Genomic DNA, 16,365 nt, shown 5'->3' with positions numbered 1-16,365 from the left:
ATATACATGATACATACTGTGCATGTGTGTGGTACCAGGAATTGAACCCAGAGGCATTCTACCTCTGAGCTCCACCCCCAGCAGCACCCCCCCTTCAACTTTTTGTTTTGGAAACTATCTCAGTAGGCTGCTGGAAGTGTCACTAAGTCGCCACAGCTGATCATGAACTTGCAATCCTCCTGTCTCAGCCTCCCAAGTCCTGGAATTACACATGCCACCACACCAGACAGAACTCTTATTTTTATAGTTATAATCACAAAGAGCACCATCAAATGCTCTGCTCTGGTGGGGTCCCTGAAAGCCAGGCGCCCTCAGGTCCTGCAGCGACAGTCCCCCACCCGCCCAGCACAGCGACACGGGAGCTACTTACCCCTCTGGCCGCCCTGCCCGGGCCCGCCTACAGGATCACCGCCAGGCCACGTGCGTCTCTGGCCCAAGTCTGAGTGTGAGAAACAGCCCAGACAGACAAGACGCCTGACGTGGGGCGTCATTTTAGAGCCAAGGTGCTATTCGCAGGTGGCAAGAGACCCAGGGCTCCCAGCTTCCCTCGTGTGGCGGCCACCGGGTGGGAAACATGCTCAGCTGCAAGCGCCACCCGCGACAGTCACTGGGTAATACATCACCTCCTCCTGGCAAAGCAAACCACTTTGGTATTTTCTCACAAGTCAACTTGATGTTTTAATGAGAAGCTAATGAAATAAACAGCAGTCTACAGAATGACCATCAGGCCTGCATAAGAAATTTACACCCCTCAGCTAATTACTTAATGAAACCTGTGCCATGGGGTGAGCTGCCTAAATAACAAAAAAGAAAACATATCCAGGACAGAGAGTCTAACTACTTCAACTATTCCATTCTAAATTTTATGTCAATTAGAAAAAGAGCATCAGGAGAATAAAAAATAATCCAAACACGGTTAACGTTAAAAGGAATCATCTGTTGAACGTGGTCGAATAAACTAGACCTCGACTGTTTAGTTTCTGCTCACAAATACCATTTCTGATGCCCTTAAGTCCACTCAGTTCCTGAACAATGATGGAAAACACCTAATTAGCCTCCGTGCGCACTATGAACTCGGGCAGCAAGGGTTAAACGCAGAGGGAGAGGTGAACAGAAATAACTCTTCCAGCAGCTCTGACTGTCAGAAGAAACGAGTCCCTGCGAGGAGCGCGCTCATTAGCAGCAGGAGGGCCGCAGTGGCTAGGAACTGTCCCCACCCCGGAGTTAGGAGCGACTTCTAATTAAGGCCCTTCACAAAGAGCTAACAAAGCGGGTTCTCCAGCACGCCCTCCCTGAGAACAGCGGAGTCTGGGTGTGCCACGCGCCCCGAGCTCAGGGTGCGACGGGCGACAGGGACAGCACGTCGGACCCTCGGGTCAGGGACAAGCCTGGCTGGGACCATGGGACGGGAGGAGGGACAGACAATTCTCAAGAGACGCAGTGACTACGCTTTCTCAGCGTGAAGGTGACCGCCGCTTCACCTGAGACAGAGGCGGACTCAGGGACGGCGAGCACAGGCCCTTCTGAAGGACGTCTCCCCGGCACCTCGCTGGGGGTCACGGGAAGCGTGAGGCTCCCGTCCAGGAACGCGCCTGGGCGGAGGTGCTTCTCCAGGGTCTGTTCTACCTCTGACACAAACTCACGTTTGTTCCCCACTGTCACTGTTCTTGTCTTTATTGCTCATGTCTCTCCTGAAAATTTCCAAATAAAGTGTGTCAAGCCCGCCAGAGCCACATCCCATCTCTCTCAATCTCCTGCCGCCGTGCACGGGCGGGGAGCTGGGAGCGGGGAGGGAGAGGCCTCCTGAGACTCCCACACCTCCACCTCCCTCTGCCCTGTGAGGAGACGAGCCTGCTTCATCTCAGGCTCCGCGACAGCTTGCGAGGCACTCAATCAGTCCTCTAGAACCTATCACAGCCTCTTGACAGACTGACATTTATGATCCCAGCAGCCTGTGCAAACATCAGTGCGAGCAGTAATTAATGAGCCTCGCACACCGCTGCCGCCGCTCCCTCCACGTTTAAAAGGAGCTGAGCTGCCAAAACCTGTCGATGGAAAATACCAGCGCTCACTGAAAGAGACGGAGGAGAGAGGCTTGAAAGCAGCCTGTCACACAGCGCTCTCTCCTCCCTTGGCTCTCTTTCAGAGGACCTGCGGGGATCCACTCCCCTCTCCCGGCACTTTGCTGTGTGTGCCCCAGGAGACTCCATCGCAGGAGACCCCTCGCTGCCCACTAAAACGTCTTCCACTGTGTTTGCTGAACTTTCCCTTCCTTCCTCATCTTCCTGGCGGTTCCAGGATAACTGCTGAGTAGCATGTCTGCGTGTCCAGAGCGAGGTTCTAGAGGCTGCCTGTTGAAACCCTGCGAAGACGGTCACCACTGTCACCTGGCAGAAGCCCACGCGGGGCCACGCCTAGCCACACCATCCAGGAGTCGCCGTCCACAGCCTGCCAACGGCACGCCGCCAAGCAAGAGCGCTCTCCTCCGCCCCACTCCTGCCCTGCCCCGCGGTCCTGGGCATGAGAAACCCGGCTGCTCCCCGCTGGTCAGCGGGGCTGGCTAGTGTGCAGGTGGACCTGCGCTTGGGCCTCTGCCTTTCTCAGTTCACCCAAAAAACACAAGACAGCAGCGATCCCCTTGGGGCTGCTACTGTCACGGCTGTCTGTCCAGAGGGGCTGTCCAGGCTGGGAGGCAGCCCGATGAAAGGCAGGGCCACGGAGGTGCAGTCGGGTAACACACGCCTGCAGGCCATCTGCCCTTTGGGTCCTGGTGTGCGGGACCCAGGAAGCCGGCTGTGCCAGAAACAAGTGCATGCGACCTGCCCAGGGCTCAGGAAGGAGATCCCAGTTCTGAACAGGCACCGAGCAGGCCCCCCTGCCTGCCCAAGCCACAGAGTTAGGCCACACTTTGCCCCCGACCCCGCCCACCCACGCCAGAACTGGACCGGGCACTGGCGGAGCTGCACCCCAGCGATCTTTACATTGCAGGGAGGTCTTGAACCATGACCCTCCTGTCTCAGCCTCCTGAGTAGTTGGGATTACAGGCATGTGCCACCACACACCATTCAACTTTTTATTTTGAAAAATTTCAGACATATAGAATAACAGGAAAAAACTCCTATGTACACTCTACGATTTAATAATCGTTAATGCTTTGCCATATTCTTCCAACTCCTTCCCACTCTCCTCCGTATTGATATCCCCCACATCATCTGAAAATAAGCTGCCAACACCAAAATACTTTATCCTGAAATGCACACACATCTAATAATAGACCATTTCCTTACCTGACCAGAATAGAAAGCACACCTAAGAAAATTAAGACTAATGTGATGAACCAGGCGTGGTGGGCACGCTTGTCATCCCCACGCTTGGGAGGCTAAGGCAGGAGGGTTGCACAGGTTCGAGCCAGCCTCAGCTACTGAGCGAGGCTCTCAGCTACTCAGTGAGACCCTGTTTCCAAATAAAGTATAAAATGGTCTTGCCACGTGCCTCCACAAGCCTGAGCAGGGCCCACACTTGAGGCTCTCTAGCCGGTCATCACCAAGTACAGATACTACATACACAGACACAATTAGCTCGATGTGGAGAAAACCACACGGTGCTCCTGGCGTGCTGGCTCCCACTTCGCGCCCCTCTCCTCTCTCCCACTAGCTAGCGAGGCTGGCCGTGATACCATCCTGCATCGCCACAGTAGCACCCCCTCCTCCTTGTTTCTTAAGACGGACGTGAAGCACACCTGTAATCCGTAATCCCAATACTTGGGAAGTGGAGCCAGCCAAGTTTGTGGCTAGCCTCATCAACTTGAGGAGATCCTGCCTAAAAAATAAAAAGTAGCTGGGCGTGGCGGTGCACGCTTGTAATCCCAGCATTCGGGAGGCTGAGACCAGAGGACTGCAGTTCATGGACAGCCTCAGCTACTTAGTGAGGCCCTCTGCAACTTAGTGAGACCAGGTTTCAAAATAAAGAATAAAAAATAGGGCAGGAGGTGTAGCTCGGAGGTTGAAATGCCCGCAAAAATAAATAAATAAATAAATAAATAAATAAATAAATAAAATAAAAAGGGCTGGGGGTACACTTTAGAGGTGGAATGCCCCAGGCTCAGGAATGAAGGAAGGGATTTGTGTTCCCTATTTTCTTTTTAGCTCCCACATGAGTGAGAACACACAACCTTGACAGCTTCCTGAGACTGGCTGATCTCACTTGGCAAAATCTCTAGTCTGATCCATTTTCCTGCAAATAACATAATTTTGTCCTTTTTTATGGCCGGGTAAGATTCCACACTGTGTATCAACCACATTTTCCTTATCTACTCATCTGCTAATGGACACGAGCCGGTTCCCTGGAGTGGTTATTGTGACTTGTGTTGCAATAAACATGAGTGTACATGGATCACTGCAGTTTCTCGCATTCGTCAGAGGTCCTGAGGAATGGTGGCTTTCCTCAGCACGATGGTTCCATTCCTAGTTTTGTGGGGGAACCTCCACACTGCTCTCCATAGTGGTTGTATTAACTTACAACCCACCAACAGTGTGTGAGGGTTCCTCTACCCACACACCCTTGACAACAATTGTGATCTGTATTCTTGATGTCATTCTATGTTGGTTTTTTGGGGGGGTGGTACTGGGGTTCCTGGAAACCCTTCTACCTCTGGGCTACACTCCCAGACCTATTTTTTTAATATATTTTTTTATTTGGAAACAGGCTCTCTTAAGCCAGCGTGATTGGCTTCGAACCAGCGCGATCCTCCTGTCTCCACCTCCCAAGCGCGGGGATTCCAAGCGTGCGCCACCACGCCCGGCATATTCTTGATGTCATTCTAACCAGAGTCAGATGGAATCTCAGTATAGTTTTGATTTCCCTAATTGCTAGTGATGTTGAACATTTTTTCTATTTCCTGAGCTTTCAGGGTCTTATTGAGGAAGCTGGTGCCTGTGTATCGGAGATCAGAGTGTCTGGTCTAATTTCTAAGTCTCTGAGTCATCTTGACTTGGCTCTTACGCAAGGGTGAGGCATATCCAGTTTCCCCATTCCGTTGGTTGAAAAGGCTGTCTTTTCTCCGGCATAGGATTTGGGCACTTTTGTAAAAAATCAGCTAATCTCAGTACTTGGGAGACTGAGACAGGAGGATTGCAGTTCAGCCTCGGCTATTTAATGGGATCCTCCACAACTTGGTGAGACTTTGTTTCAAAATAAAGAGTAAAAAATAGAGTTGGGAGTGTAACTCAGAAGTAGAGTAAGCTCTGGACTCAATCTCCAGTAAGATTAAAAAAAGATCAAGTGTCTAAGTGTCGGGGTTTGTTTCTGCATCTTCTGCTCCACTGGCCTGTGTCTGTTCCTGTGCCAAGAGCATGCTGTTTTGTTGTTCTAACTTTGCAGTAGTTTGAAATTAAGTACGGTGCTGCCTCCAGCATGGCTGTTGGTGCTCAGAACTGCTTTGGCTGTTCTGGGCCCTTTGTTCATCTTCTAAAAGCTATCTTGTATATTTGGACATATAATTCAAACTTGAATGTAATAATATTATCTTTGGAGAAGAATTTGACTTTTTCTACGGGAACAAAAGCAGCAGCGCTCAGTATACCTTTCCAAGCAAACGTGTATCTTGCCCACATTCAAAGTAAAACTCCTGAAGACCGTACTGCAGTCTCCACCACCTGCTCAAGCAACAGAAAATCAGAACACAAGCTGAGCGCCTGTTTCCTTGGTGAGACCTTGAGAAGGGCGGTGAGCGTGGGAAATGCAGAGCGTCTAACTGATTCCCTGTCCACTCGACAAAGAGAGATGTGGTTTATGTAAAATTCTGAGTTGTGGTTCTGCTATTTGGGAATGGCGTGCTGAAACTCTGGGTGTACACTGCTAATGAAACAGAGAACTCAGAACGGCCGGGAGCACGAGGCCAAGTAAGGTTTTACAGCAGAGCTGCGTCTGCGCCAAACAGTTACACATGTGCACGTGGAGGCTGCTCGTCTGAGCCACAGAGGCCCTGGCTGTTCAGGTAACTAATCAATAAGGCCCCATGACAAAATGCCCCCAAGGTTAAAGTGTCCGAGTTTAATCATCAACAAGTGACTTTCTTGGCTAAAGTATCTTCTTAGGCTGTTGGTTTGGACGCGACAGCGTCTTTCATCAAGATTTTAACTAGGAGAAGACCAGTGATGCTGTGTCCCTGCACGGTGGCGCGCTCCAGGAAGGAGCGCTGTTACCAACACACAGATACAATGGAGAAAGGCAAGCCTGTGGAATCTCCATAATCATCACTTTCTACCAATACATACAATGAAATTTAACATGTAGAACAAGGCCTAGAAAAAAGGCAAAGCAATACAAGTGTGGGTTTTCCGGTTCTAGGACTCCACTCGCTCAAGAAGGACGGAGGCTCTGGGCTGCTGTTGCTGGCGGCCCAGACGGGTTCAAACACAGATCTGACTGCTCCCTCCTTCCCAGGCTACACCCTCAAATCCAGCCGGCCTCTGGTCCTTTGATGGGCTCTGGATCCCACTCTCTTTAAAACTTCTCCGTTTCCTCTGTTATGTCCCTTATTTCAGGTACCTTCTGTCCACACCTCTATTATCTAAGAGCACCACCAGGAAGACAGCAGGTTGATGCTTTAACACATCACCTCGCCGGGCGTGGTGGGCACGCTTGGAATCCCCGCGCTTGGGAGGCGGAGGCAGGAGGATCGCGCAGGTTTGAAGCCAGCCTCTCTGGCTTAAGAGACCCTGTTTCCACATAAAAATATAAAAATGGGCCTGGGAGTGTAGCCCGGAAGTAGAAGGGCTTCCAGGAACCCCAGTACCACCAAATAAAATAAAATAAAATAAAACAAAACATCACCTCACCTACGGTGCGGCCGAGTCTGTAATTACCCACTGTACTTCACGGAGAGGGGAGCTGCGGCCACTCAGACGCCCGGCAGCTCTTGCACTCTGTGGACGCCACCCGGGTGCCTGCACCTGGAGCCACGTCCCCAGCCAGCACCTCCACGCCCTTCCCTTGGTGGTGGGCGCCACGTGGGCTCACGCCCACCCCCAGGTTTCCTAAGAACCAGGTCATTCACTGAGGTCGCCCTTTTCATCATGTGCTAACGATTAAATCAGAATTTGTAGTCCTGACCTGGTCCCAGATTACTTTTCTTTTTTCTTTTCTTTTCTTTTTTTTTTTTTTTTTGTGTGGTGCTAGGGATGAAACCCAAGGAGAGTTCCACCTCCGAGCTACACCCCCAGCCCTGTTTTTTATTCTTTATTTTGAAGCCGGGTCTCACTGAGTTGCAGAGGCCTCACCGAGTAGCTGGGGCTGGCCGCGAACCGCGATCCTCCGGTCTCAGCCTCCCGAGTGCTGGGATGACAAGCGTGCCCACCACGCCCGGCTTCCAGATTACTTTAAATCCAAGAAAACAAACCAAATATATTTTCCTCTGGTTCCTCCCCAGCCCTAACTTAAAGAACAAAACGTCATGAAGAATAGACACACGTCAATAAGAGCAAGTGTGTGCATCTAGTATAATTGGAAAACAAAAGCTCGGCGCTCTAGAGGCTGCAGCCCATGACCTGGAGTGGGCTGAGGTGGGAAGGTGGTGGCTCTGAGTCACCACGGACAAAGAAGACTGCAAGAGGCCCGGGTCGGAAGCAGCAGGAGTGCAGGGTAGACTGCGAGGCAGGGCAGCCGGGCGGGGCGGGCACCTTGTAATCCCAGCACTGAGGCAGGAGGACCCGGGTTCGCGGCCAGCCTCAGCTTCTTAGTGAGGCCTCTGCAACTCAGTGAGACCCTGCTTCAAAATACTGAATACAAAGTAGGGCTGAGGGTGTAGCTCAGAGATAAAATGCCCCAGGGCTCCATCCCCAGTACCAGTACTGCAAAAAGGGGGGGCGTGGCAGAAAGCAGGGTCCAAGAAGTGTTTGGAGCCCTCCCCGACAGCCATCCCAGGTGGCTCACCAAAGTCTAGGCAGCTCTGCTCCAAAGGAACCGAACCTGTGCTGAAGCCACGCTATTTCTGTGGCCCCTAAAGGCGAGTTCTCCGCCTACATCTGAAGATCTGACAGCAGGTTTCAATTTGCTTACAACTAATTCTACTAGTCAATACCTTTACCTCACGGACCACAAAAAGCCTCCAGTAAAAACAAAAGTCCTATTTCAGGAAGAAAAATGGTAGAAAGAATTGTACCCTTCCTACTCCATCAGTTTTTTTAAGTAGTCCTGGGGATGGAACCCAGGGCCATTCTACCTGTGAGCTACATCCCCAGTGCTATTTTTTTATTCCTTATTTTGAAACTGGGTCTCACTAAGTAGCTGAGGCTGGCCGTGAACCTGTGATCCTCTTGTCAGCCTCCCAAGTACTGGATTACCATTTTTCTTCCTAAATTAGGACTTTTTTTTTAAGACTGGAGGCTCTTTTTAGGACTGTGAAAAGGTATGGATGATGTCAATACAGCTGTATCAACAGGTAAGTGAGGAGTCCCAGAAAGAGAGGAGGAAGCTGGGTCGGCCGACTTGCAGAGCTGGGCTTCTGATCTGCGGGCAGAGCCGCACTCGACATCTCCAAGGGGCACCAGGCTCACTAGCGGCTTCACCACAAGCTTACAGCACCAAGGGTAAGAGCGGGATTCTAGATGTCCTAACAGTGAAGAAAATCCAAATGTGCTATGTATAACAATGAAGAGCGCCGGGCGCGGGCACGCCTGTCATCCCAGCACTCGGGAGGCTGGACAGGAGGATCGCAGTTCGAGGTCACCCTCAGCTCCTTAGTGAGGCCCTCTGCAACTCAGTGAGACCCTGTTTCAAAATAAAGAATAAAAAATAGGGCTGAAGGTGTTGCTCGGAGATAGAATATTCCTGGGCTCCCTCCCCAGTACCACAAACAAGTTATCTAAAATGTATGTTTTCTGAGCCACTGACACAGTATGCAACGTACGTGTGAGCTGGTGCTGTGTAGGAACAGCGGTCAGTGGTACAGGGACTGTAACATCCGACCCACAGACAGAGAAACATAGTCACACACCTAACGCGGTGACCTGGTGGGGACGCGCTGAGCGTCTAAACAATGTCCCTGCACTTACTGGCCTCCATCCTCATCTTTCACGCACGGCTGCCGTTGCTGCGGCTCTGAGGCACTGGGGATGGAGCCAAGCTGCTCCACCGCTGAGCTCACCAGCCCTTTCGCACTTTTCGTTTTGAGACAGGGTGTCTCTGAGCGCCTGGGCGAGCCTCCAACTTTTGATCCGACTGCCTCAACTTCCCAAGCTGCTAGGACTCCAGGTGCGGGCCACCGGGCACCAGTCTTCACTATTTGGAAACAGCCCATAAACACAAGACGGAAGGCTGCTCCTGACTGGAGGCCTGAACATACAGGTAACACCCGCTACCACAAGAACACAGCGCAGACAGAGGCGAGGACGGCTCTCATCAGAGGCCAGCGTCCTCGGGAAGAGCTGCTGCTGGGAGCTGATGGGCCAACAGAGAGAAGACCGGGAACTGCCGCGCCATGCCACGCCACAGCCCGAAGTCCCTCCCACAGTCGCAGGACAACGCTGAGAGGACGTGTGCAGGAGGGCCTCCAGACTCTTCCCCAAGGGCCAGTGGACCACGTGTCGCCGAGTCTGCCCTCTGTGAACATGGAAGCTCAGAGCTTTCCTCTGCACTTTTATAAAAGCAAGACGTTTCCCCATCTCAACCATCTCCAACCCAGGAACCGCTTGGCCCATCTCTTGGTCCAGCCAGCCCTCCTCACTGCCCTCAGCCCAGGGGCTGCTCTCCACCCTGGAGGCCACGCTGGCAGGAGGCGGGCGCTCGGCCCCTTGCTCCAGCTCTCCGCCGCTGGCTCTCCTCTTTCCCTGGCCTTGGTGCCGAGTGCCGCCGCAGCCCCTCCTTCAGCACCCGCTCCCGGGCTCACCTGCAGCGCCGGAACCACCAAAGCAGGCCGCATTGTTAATGTTCCACAGAACTGCCTACCAAGGCCTACAGCCTAGCTCACCACACTCTGAAGCGCTGCCAACCTGCTCCCCGGCCTCCTCCCGACAGCCAGCGCAGCCTTCTCTTCCTCTCCCAGGTTTATAATCTGCCTTCTCTATCAGCCAACTCTAATCTACAATCGAGTCCTGTTGGTGTGTGTGTGTGTGTGTGTGTGTGTGTGTGTGTGTGTGTGCGCGCGCGACTGCACAGTGGTGCTGGGGATTGAACCTAGGGGCATCTACCTCAACTTTTTATTCTTAATTTTGAAGCAGGGTCTCACTACGTTGCAGAGGCCTCACTAAGTAGCTGAGACTGGCCATGAGCCCAAATCCTCCCGTCTCAGCCTCCCCAGTGCTGGGATTACTCGCATGTGCCACCACGCCTGGCTCAGTTATTCTTTTTTCTTTTTTTCTTTCCCTTTTTTTTTTTTTTTTTTTGTGGTACTGGGGGTGGAACCCAGGAGTTTTCTACCTCCGGGCTAGACTCCCAGACCGATTTCATATTTTATTTGGAAACAGGGTCTCACTAAGTTGCTGAGAGCCTCACTCAGTAGCTGAGGCTGGCTTCGAACCTGTGCGATCCTCCTGTCTCGGCCTCCCAAGTGCTAGGATTACAAGCGTGCCCACCACACCCGGCTCCAGTTATTCTTTTAAAACATGTTTCTCAGATTCTTCTTTCTCCATTCCACTGGCCACTATCCACAGAAAACCCTCTGAATAAATAAGTACATTTTTTTGGTAAGTAAAGTGTTTTCATATGGAAAAGGGAAAGCTATCCACATTAACCCAATGGTGAGGCATCTTATGGACTGGAAGACCCTACTGTGGCATTGGTTCTAAGTTTAACTGTTGGGGCGGGGGCTGGGAATGGAGCCCTATTTTGTTTTTTTACTTGGAAGTAGGGCCTAAGTCGTCGAGGCTGGCCTTGAATCTGCGGTCCTCCTGTCTCAGCCTCCTGGTCCTGGCATTATAGGTGTGTGCTCTCATTCCCTGTTGTAACTGCCTTTTAATATTGTGGTTGTCACATATCAGGTTTCCTTAAAATGAGGTAAGCCTGATTCATAACTCTGGGCGTCAGAGAAAAGCCACACGTTCTCGACCAGCAGGAAGCCCTGGCCGTGGGTTCTGAAGCCACTGCGTAGCGAGCTGTGCTCATGGGGCACAAGTGACACACGGACGCCAGGAGTCACGGCCAAGCCCAACCGCTCGCCCTTCTCCAAGCGCCCGCCGGCCTGCCGCTCCGCCGCCTCGCCTCGAGGCTGAGCGCTTACATGGGACGATCTCGGGTCTCCACAGCACCAGGTGCTGATGTGCAGCCCAGAGCGCCTGAAGCTTCCTGTCCACTAGAAACAGTCCTGCTGCTGGAGCTGACCTCCACGTGCCAGCAGCGTCCCTTCACCACCCCGGTGACCCTGCAGAGCAGAGCGCCAAGCCTCTGACTCAAGAAGCAGCTCTCCCAAAGACACGACCACAGCAGTCTTGACTTGCTCTCATGATGGGCACGACCCTCCCCGTCTTCACTTCTTGAAATAAACGTGGACACAGCTGGGTTTGTCTGTGTGCTCATTCTCTCTCCATGGTGTAGCACACTCATTATTACTTCTTCTGCATGCTCCTAACAATCAACGGCAGGGTTCTGGCACAGAGGCCGTAGTGAAGTGCTGTTCTCGCTGGCTGATCCCAGGCCCTTGGTTAGTCTCTGCTCCAATAAGCAGCTACTTCTGAAGATCTGCTCTACGGCCGGGACAACAGGCCGGACAGTAAGAGCCCGGCTCCACAGGCCATGGTTAGTATTTCTGAAGAGCTGGCACGAAGGGCACACCTCGGGACAGACACAGGTCTGAGGAATAAGCGCTGGCCCGCCCGCTGGTAGGAGCGGTGAAGGGACTGTCTGTCTCCAGACAGGTGCTTGGGGGAGCGCGGAGCACACACTTGTCTTGGGAGCGAGCAGCAGGACGAGGCAGTAAAGGCCCATCAGCATCCATCACGCCACACGCCCGCAGCAGCCCAGCCTCGATTAGCCCACACGTCGGCCGAGTCCAGCACTTTATCCTGTTTATAATTGCTGATGAGCAGTAATCAGGCCCCATGCCTCAGCTCCGTCCGTTCCACTTCGGCACCCTCCTATTAGGTAATAACTTTTATTTACAGCCTTGCTGGATCGCAGTTCTATTAGTGCAGCCAGGAAGCGAGGAGGGCGAGGGAAAGTCTCCTTAATGGGCGGCATCATCGCCGGGCTCCGGTGATTTACGACGCGGCTCTGGCGGCTCCATCTCGCGCCTGCCGGTGCGGCCGCTGCTGTGGCTGGCAGGGTCGCATCCCGCACGCCGCCCTCCCGCGGGCACCGCACGAACGCCCGAGAGGAGAGGGCGCGGAGTCCTGGTCTCCTTGGGCGGTGTCGGCTGGGCACTCGGCCCCAGGGGAGCACTCCAGTGAATGAATGGAAGTCAGGCTCTTTCTCCTTGGTAAGAGTGCAAGCTCCGATGAAGTAACTGACCATAGAGTTAGAAAACCAGGTGGGCCTGCACTTGCGCATCCGAGCAAACAGACCCGCACAGAGCACATGGCCACAAAAGCTCAGCACCAGCGCCTGGCCACGCGCACACACACGCAGGCCCTATCACACTTCCCTTTTCTTTTCACACAGAGGCCTGTTTCTATTTTTCAAGAGCAAAAGCTCAAGTTGCTGGCGGCCTCGCTTGCTGTTCACTTCCATCAGCCTCTTCTCAGAAGGGAGGCTTCGCGGAGCAGAACCCAGACGAGGCTGGAAGCATCAAACCCCGCGAAGCCAGAGCCTGTGCTTTTTTCATCTTTTTAATTGTTTTTTTTTTTTTTTGGTGGTGGTACTGGGGCTCCTGGAAACCCTTCTACCTCCAGGCTACACTCCCAGACCTATTTTTATATTTTTGTATTTGGAAACAGGGTCTCTTAAGCCAGCGCGGCTGGCCTCGAACGTGTGCGATCCTCCTGTCTCCGCCTCCCGAGCGCGGGGATTCCAAGTGTATGCCATCACACCTGGCCCTATCTTTTTTAATTTTGAAACAGGGTCGAAGTTGCAAAGGGCTTCACTAAGTAGCTGAGGCTGTCTGCGAACCAGGATCTCCAGTCTCCGCCTCCCAAATGCTGGGGTTACAAGCGTGCGCCACCATGCCCAGCTCACTGTCCGAGGGTCCCGCTGGAGGGAAGCTATCCTCCAAGACATGTTTCTATCTGTCCATTATAGCTTAAATGTCAGGTTCACTAGTAATAATAAAAAGCACAAAGTTACTTCTTTTGCTGTAACTCTGCAAATAAGACAAAATGAACAAGGTTCCCCATAAGGCGCTTCAGCCACAAAAAGGTGACTCCACGAAGACACCCACTAAGCACCCAGGCGCCACCCTAGCTCAGAGGCGATGACCACCGCTGGCGTCAGGAGCCTCACCCTCCACGGTACCATGCACAGAGGAGACAGCTGCGGGCGAAGGGTCTTCTGGTGGTCTGCCGCCAAGGAAACCAGCGTCCCCCCACAACGCGCTCACTCTGGGCGGCGGGCTGTGTCGAGGACTAACGGGACACGTGGAGACCTGCAGAGCCCTCTGAAGAGGGGAAGCTCCCCGGGGTCGTGCAGGTGGGGCGCGGGGCTCTCGCCACAAACGCCCCGAGACCCAGGCGTTTCCCCACCTTGAAGCTCCACCGGAGTGGGTGGGGTGGGACAGAGAGGCACCTTCACCCCATTCCCCTCTGCTTAAGAGCCAAGAGAAAGATAGTGCTGTGACTTTTATCCACAAATTGTACTGACGGTAACTGTCAATGGTTCTGTGTGCTAAAAGCCAGCACCTGGCTCTCGAACGTAAACCCAGCTCTCGTTCCCCACCACGGCTACGCACTCTCAGAGCCACATCGTAAGAACGGCTCCTTCTGACGGCTGCGGACGAGCCCTCTGCAGTGCTGCCACCCTTATGTGTGACCACACTTCTCCCCCAGACCGAATCGTGCCAGCCTCAAGTGCACGTGCAGACTGGCTGCCACTCAGGACTTCTTGGGCTGCGTCACATAGTAACAGGTCTAATGTTAATCCTTGGATCTCATTCTCAGAGTACCAAGAAAGAAAAAACAACCCAGCTAGGCTGTGCCTGTACTCCCAGTACTCGAGAGGCTAGGGCAAGAGGATCACAGGTCTGCAGACAGCACACAGTAATTTAGTGGGAACCCGTTTGAAAATAAAAAGGGCTGGGGTGAGGAGCTCAGAGGCATGAGCCCCTAGAAGCAATCCCAGCACAACAAATGAATAAATCACCTGTTTGCTCAAGAAGAGGTCACTAACCCTCTCTCACTGCACCAACTCCAATTAAGTCATGAGCCTTTAGTACGTATACGCACATTTGCTATTTATAAACTACGGACTTAACCTTCCGAGTCTCTTTAATCTGTGAAGGAGGAGCGTTGATGAGGCTTCTGCAGTTTAGGTGAGCGTGCACGTGTGCACACCGAATGCTGCCTGGCAAGTAGCAAGCACACAGTGCATGCTAGTATCCATTTTGGGTACACAAAATAGCCTGGGAGCAGAGAGAAAGCAACAGGAGATGGGCCCGCCACGCCGTCAGGGCCTCACTGCAAGGACACCGCGCCGCTTCCCAGCCTCGCAGCAGCCCACGGGCTCAGGTTCACCCCGGGACTGCACCCTGAGCCTAAGAGTGCTAACGAGCCCGTGCTGAGGGCCAGACCTAGAGGAAAAAACACAGACCCTCGCGCGCTGCACATGGAGGGTGGGCCTAGACCCCCGGGCTCTGTGTTCAAGCTTCGGGCGGGGTGGGGGCAGCCGGCTCCTCAGGACGGGCTGCCTCACCCCAGCCCACTCAGGTAGAGAACTGTGCTCGGCCTAGAGGAGCTGGCTGAGTGGGCTCAGGAGTGACGGGCACCGCTGGGACCATCGCGACCCCCCCCCAGCAGGTCACCGGGCAGAGTAAAACAAGTCTCAGGACGTTACCCTGAAACTGCAGGGACGGTTGTTTGAGATCTAATATCAAACTATGAGCATTTAAAGGAGCTGAGGTTTCAGTTTATGTTGTACATGGAAATAGTTTGTGCTATTTCTGTTGGGGAGTTATAAGGACTTAGAAAAATATTTTGATGGTGACCTTTAGATAAACAATATTTTGACTTTGCAAAAATAAACCTTGAGATATTTTAAATAGCAGACAGCAGTATTAGAAAAGGCAAATATTGCTTTAAAATGAGCTAAGCAATAGGCTAAGGGAGGGATGGGCATCGTGACTGCTCTTCAGAGAGCTTCAAGATTCATGACTTCACATTTAATAAAAATGTCACAGGTATACACGGGCGTCTGGGCCCCTGGGCCTCTGAAAAGAATGATTTCAGCACATGCCATGGCCTTATGACAAATGGGGGGAGTTAAATTGCCAAGGCTACCAAGATGCCAGGAGAGTCAGCTTAAACCACGAGTGTCTATGCCAAAGCTCCTCTCCCTGCTAGCCTCTCTGATTAGCAGTGCTGGCAGGCCCAAGGTAGACAGAGGCCCCCACGGAGGCAACGCCTGCGCTCTGTGCGCGTGGCAGGGCCAGCGACGCTCTCGGGGTGAGGAAGCAGCAGATGAGCTCTGAGGTCCACCCCCTTGGCTTTACCTGCAGCACTGCCCCGTATGACCTTCACACTCCTCCCAATAAGAAACCAGAGAACGCCCTGGCCAGCTCACCAGACGAGGGCCAGTGGCGGAGCCCGTAAGCTGAGCTCACAGAGGAACGTGTACATACCTGCACCACAGGGCCTTTTGGTGGGGGTGACTAGCGGGACATGAGCTGAGTCTGTGCATGGCCCACCTGGAAACAGAAAGGCAGGCACGTCAGTCAGGTCCCTCACACACCCTGAGAGACAGACGCGAGGAGGGCAGGAGCCGGGGCGCATCCAGGGCCCAGCTTGGTTCAGCAATCTGGTCTAGAGACCCACAGTCTTCCTGCCTCCCAACACGCTCTGCCTTTAAACAGTCAAGTACCATAACTTAAGAGGTCAAAAGTAAAACTTTAATTAGAATTCAGATCCAGGTAAGAAGAAATCAACCCTAAGTTTAGGGAGATGAATTCTTTCCAACAGCAGTAAACAGGATCTTTTGATCTCAGTAGTCACTCTACCTTTGAATTTCTTGTAAAACTAGCTCTATTTAAAGGGTACCGCTCTATGGAACAACAAACTGCTTCTCAGAAGACAGAAGGGTCATTTTAATGCATACGGAAAGCACAGCTGGCCAAGAAAGAAGGTCTGGTTTCATTACAGGAAAGGTCCTTCACAAAGTCTTGGTGGGCCCGGAGAGCTGGTGCACAGGCATAACTCAAGAGTATGCAAAAGATACTTCGTGGTGAAGGCCTGAAAACCAGTGATTCCGCTGGGCATGGTTGCACACGCTTGTAATCCCTGTGCTTGGGAG

General features: G+C 52.7%; 1 protein-coding gene across 2 annotated transcripts in view; it reads right to left on the bottom strand.

The window, feature by feature from the left end:
- The window catches only part of ZFAND3 (zinc finger AN1-type containing 3), a gene marked incomplete at both ends in the record, with an annotated part of 238,664 nt that overhangs the window by 18,621 nt on the left and 203,678 nt on the right, over positions 1-16,365 (bottom strand). The window contains one exon of one of the 2 annotated variants that reach the window (XM_080710853.1): positions 15,698-15,763. The exons of the other annotated variant lie outside the window; for it this stretch is intronic. Coding sequence (XP_080566979.1) covers positions 15,698-15,763 — 66 coding nt within the window. The remainder of the gene's footprint in view (positions 1-15,697; positions 15,764-16,365) is intronic. 2 annotated transcript variants of the gene reach the window in all.

The sequence above is a fragment of the Muscardinus avellanarius genome (genome assembly GCF_963383645.1).
Source record: "Muscardinus avellanarius genome assembly, chromosome: 14".
Lineage (NCBI taxonomy): Eukaryota > Metazoa > Chordata > Mammalia > Rodentia > Gliridae > Muscardinus > Muscardinus avellanarius.
Note: the sequence above shows the minus strand (reverse complement) of the source record. Positions and strands in the feature narration are given on the sequence as shown.